This window comes from Glycine soja, chromosome 10, assembly GCF_004193775.1.
Source record: "Glycine soja cultivar W05 chromosome 10, ASM419377v2, whole genome shotgun sequence".
Taxonomy (NCBI): Eukaryota; Viridiplantae; Streptophyta; class Magnoliopsida; order Fabales; family Fabaceae; genus Glycine; species Glycine soja.
Window position 1 is genome coordinate 10,204,968 of NC_041011.1, and position 4,711 is coordinate 10,209,678.

The following is a 4,711-nucleotide window of genomic DNA, read 5'->3' on the forward strand; positions in this document are numbered from 1 at the left end:
ACCTACACATGATAATTCATACATCCAAAATACAAAACCTTAACATCCAATAAAGACAATAGACAAAATTATATAAAGTAGATACGCCTATAGTCATGTCATATATGCATACTCGACTCCATGGTACAACAACAACAAAAACACCAGATCATGCGGATCCACAAAACAACATGTGTGAAAGAAAACCATTGATTGGGGTGACACTAGATCTGATCTCGGAGCAACTGTGGCTTTGTCAGAATATACGTATGTGGTGGTCGCTACCACAACACCGGATTTGCAATGGCCCCAACCTCGTGTGGATTCACGCATCTATATATCCTCAAGGACACCAGTGGTACCTCCACTGGCCTTCGCAGTACTCATTCAACATTCCTCAACAACTAATGCATGTCATTTTATAATTCAACAGTTTTAACAGCTTAAATTTTCCTTTTATGTGGAATTAGACATATCAAAAGTATGTCCGCCACCACAAGGTACTAAGCAAAAATATCACCTTATTCTTAAGATTTTTTATATATACAAAAAATCCATTAGGATTTTCCAACAACTATTTTTCTCACACTTTTGACATTACTAAAAATGTCGAACAAGATACGTCAATATGTTTTGTCCAAAACAATTATTAATTGTTACCTTATTCATCAAGGCTATTAAATCTTAAAATTATTATATTATTTACATTACTTAAGAATTTAAAATTTTAAATACTTAAATCTAGTAATGAATTTATTAAATAAATATTGAAATTTCCAAAAACGAACTTAGTAATGATAATTAAATTAATTACTTCACCATTTTAAACCTATAGTAGGCTGTTCTAGAATATTTCAAATAAAAAATCCACATCTTTGTCAATAATAATTTCTTTTCCATTTTTTTCTAGGACTTATCGCATCACTTTCTCTAGATTTTATTAGAATCATTCTTATTTACAAAGTTCATTTATTTCCTATGTAGTCACCGGACAAGAGCAATCAGAAAATAAATCTTTTGAAACATTACACAATATGAATAATTATTTTTAACATGATTCATATTTTCCCCATCTTCAAACTTTAATTTTTATCTAATAGCAATTATTATTATTTTTATCTAGAAAATTAAAAATTTAGTTTCTTTGAAAATTATTATATATACCTAAAAGCTTAAATTCTTTCTTCTCTAAAAAAACTTAAATTCTCTCATTCTTTATCTAACTAAATGACGACGTTAAGTAATTATTACTTCTAACTTTCGTATCTGTTTTCAGTCCATACAGCAGGACTTAAAACAGTCCCTATATGGCTCACGGTCCTACTCTCATGCAGTGATATAAAAAATTCCAACGATTCACGGTTGAAAACTTAAATATTATAGGTATTTTATAACTTTGCAAGGATAACCATTATATTCCAGTTTAGGCTTTTAGGTATATAAAATAGTATAACTACTTTACCATGTAAAAACTGTAAACATGTATAGACTTACAGCTTCCATTCCCGCGTATCATAAGATCCAAACTTCATTCTAAATTTTTTATCTAAGCGTATAATAATCTCACCAATCCAGTAATTATTTTCTTTGCAAAACCATATTAAGATCATACCTCCTATCTCAAACAGTAGCTCAACATTTTCCTATTAACACTAAGCAACGAATAGAAAGCAAACAAACAAAGAGTAAGCTCCTTTACTTCAAAGAGATGCTAAAAGATAGAGTTTTTGGAAAATGACAAGAGGAAGAAATTTAGCTCTTTGGACAAGGTCTTGAATAAATCATCATCATTAACTCAATAACAAACCATTTCCATGAACAAGATAGGAAATATAAATGGTTAATTAGGAGAAACAAAAATGTTCATATTTTATAAGAAAAAGGGAAGAGAAGGATTAAGAATAACTTACCAATATTAAGTATAGATCAAGCCAAGAAAAGAATTAAATTTTCTAGTTTTGAATACTCCTTGAACTCATGATTATGAAACTGAAGTGTGTATTTTAAGAGCCAAAAGAAGAAGAAAAATGAAGGATAAAGAGGTGCCGGAGACTTTACAGTAGCATGAAGAAGAATAAATGAGAAGCTGTGTTTTGCATTAAGCAATTTATAAACATAAATATTTTTTTTGGGTAACAAGGAAATTGACCCAAGTAAAAGCAACGTAACAAGTTCCCTTGATTTTCAAAGTAGTGTCTGTTGTCAGCACAATTCAAGGATAAAATCTTTGAATTTTGGGTCATGCCGGTTTAAGAAATAAATAAAGTTCTCCTTCCCTTTCAACTTATTCATTAAGAATTGTTTTACTTCTGCATGAAGAAGTTTATCACCACCAAATTTCTCTACATCTGTACCTCCTAAGTAAGTTGCACCACATATGGACAAATATGGATGCGCCTAGTAATTGTGCAAATGGTGGCACCTCCTTTATACCATCTTACTTTTTCTCTCAGCGGTAGAGTTATAATATTTTTATTAAATGCATTTACTTATTTAAAAGGCACCTCTTGTACCACACTTAGAATCGAGGAGGGTGTTTGCATGTGGCTTGACAATTGGGTTATAGGCATTTGGTGTGTGAATTTTTTTTATCTATAAAAATCAAACACAGTATAAAGAGATTTATAATACTTTAATTAATATTTTATTTAATCAATTAAGTTAAATCTCTTTAATAGGGATGTATGAATGTGATTGTCGATCTCTTGTTAATGTTTTTTAAAATTAAAATGATGAGCTAGGTGGCTTTCATGCAAATGTACTTTGATAAGTTTGCGGAGTATGCAATCCCTTTTCCTTCGTAAATGGGGCCAATGACACAAGTAAAAACAATTTCGTGGCTCATCATTTGGAAGTTTTCAGAGCTAGCTCGTAGCCAATCAAGTTTTCAGACTTCGGTTATTCCTCTATTTGATGTTCGTAGTGCTTATATGAGAGACAAGTAGTTTGTGGTTTGTTGTCTTTTGTCTTTTTATTGATTCATACTGTCTCAACAAACAGTATATATATATATATACTTTTGGTCCTTCATGCACTAACGCGATATATAACACATTTTTTATGCATATGTCAAACAAATTTTGGGCACTTGTCCAAGTCCCAACATTATAATTTTTTTTTTCAATTTCTAAACTACGTGATTCCTTGCCAAATTAGTGCCACGTCTTCTAACCACAACTCTTGAGAAGCACAAGATTCACCACCATGTGTGTATATGTGTGTGAAGATTTTATAAGTAAATTAAATATTAGTATAAGTAAATAATTTATATATAGTAATGATTAAGTAATAAAAAAATTACACAATTTATTGAAAATTAATTTAGTTTTTAAATTTCATAATTTTATGGTTCGTATATTGTTTATTATTTTTATATATTATTTGAATTAGAATATAATAGTTTATTTAAAATTATATATAGGTAAGTAAATTAGTTTTTTAAAAAGCTAAACGAGCTCCCTACATCTTTCTCTAACCCAACAAAAATGGAATTATTGATTTTTAATTGTCTATACCTGCCTATTTAAAATCTATCTCCAATGTTGGTCTGCCTTGGGCAGAAACGAGAATAACCAAAATTCCAAACTAGAGTTCAAAAGATTGGAGTTTAATATAGAATTGGATATTTGTTTATAAAAGATGCCTTTTTATTCAAACAAGACAACACAGTTCCTAATCACAAAAGAAAAGAAACGACCTAAAGGAAATTAAAGACACTCCACCAACATATGATGAACATTATTCAAGACAAGAAAAACCCAAACCCTAGCAAATCAGTCAAAACCATGTCCCACACATGAAACAGGTTATGCCAGTGCTTGTTCTAAACAAAAATTAAACAACATGAATTAAAAATTTAAATAAGGCATCATCAATATTGGATATCTCTCTTTTGGGGGAATTAATCAAAATAACCCAGGAGTAGGTCCATTTCTTTGAATGTCATTAAATTGACGGTAACACAAGATTGTCCCATCAATCACACCCATAGGATTTTGCATAGGCACAGCGCTATTAACATGGGAAGAGGAGCTTCCACCTACAAAAAAAGTGAGTTGATGAGTTATAAGTAAGAACAGTACTCTTAAAGAGAAGCTTCTCACGTTTTTTATTGACAAGTGTCTTTAGGTCCTCCAAGGCCTTCTTATAGTTCTCGACTTGGGCCTTGTTCATGCTTTCAATCGGTGAGGTCCACCAAAAGTGATTCTTTGAAACCTCCAACAAACGATTCAAATCCTCTTCGCGCTTCTTCTCCCTGGTGAACCGATTCGCCAGGTAGTCGAGGTGCGCGTGGAGCCCACGCTCATCCATGGTGCAGAAGGGTTCATTAAGGTCGAGGGTGGGAGGAGTTGGGGCATGAGCTATATAGCGTTGGATAACGGAATCAACATGGGGACTGCCGAAGGAGAAAACTCGATTACCGGGGGAGAAGACGATCACAGCAAGGTCCACGTCGCAGAGGGTGGCAAGCTCACTTGCTTTCTTGAAAATTCCGGTGCGGCGCTTCGAGAAAGTCGCCTGAAGGTAACGCTCATTGCTTATCTTCTTCATTTCGATTTTTTGTCGACCTTTGGTCTTCTTCACGTTGCCATCATTCAAGCTTGGCACGCTTTTTGTATCCATGGGTTATGCTATCTTATATGATATGATATGAATATGAGGTGTGGTAAATAGGAAGTCTTGGGTTCAATTTATAGGCATACTAGGAGTCTGGTTTCGCAAATTAACCAAA

General features: G+C 32.5%; 1 protein-coding gene across 1 annotated transcript; it reads right to left on the reverse strand.

Moving 5' to 3' along the window:
- Positions 1 to 3,574: 3,574 nt before the first annotated feature.
- Positions 3,575 to 4,711, reverse strand: LOC114369590 (agamous-like MADS-box protein AGL62). Its single transcript, XM_028326821.1, has 2 exons — positions 4,083 to 4,711; positions 3,575 to 4,018 (listed from the first exon to the last, which is right to left on the reverse strand). Exons 1-2 carry the CDS (start codon positions 4,600 to 4,602, stop codon positions 3,885 to 3,887), a joined length of 654 nt encoding a protein of 217 aa, XP_028182622.1. The 5' UTR covers positions 4,603 to 4,711; the 3' UTR covers positions 3,575 to 3,884.

What these genes read in the sequence shown, in the direction of transcription:
- LOC114369590 (XM_028326821.1), bottom strand. Translation starts at nt 4,602, where the DNA reads ATGGATACAAAAAGCGTGCCAAGCTTGAATGATGGCAACGTGAAGAAG. An exon ending in GACACTTGTCAATAAAAAAC is followed by an intron (nt 4,019 to 4,082) that starts GTGAGAAGCTTC and finishes CTTTTTTTGTAG; the next exon opens with GTGGAAGCTCCTCTTCCCAT.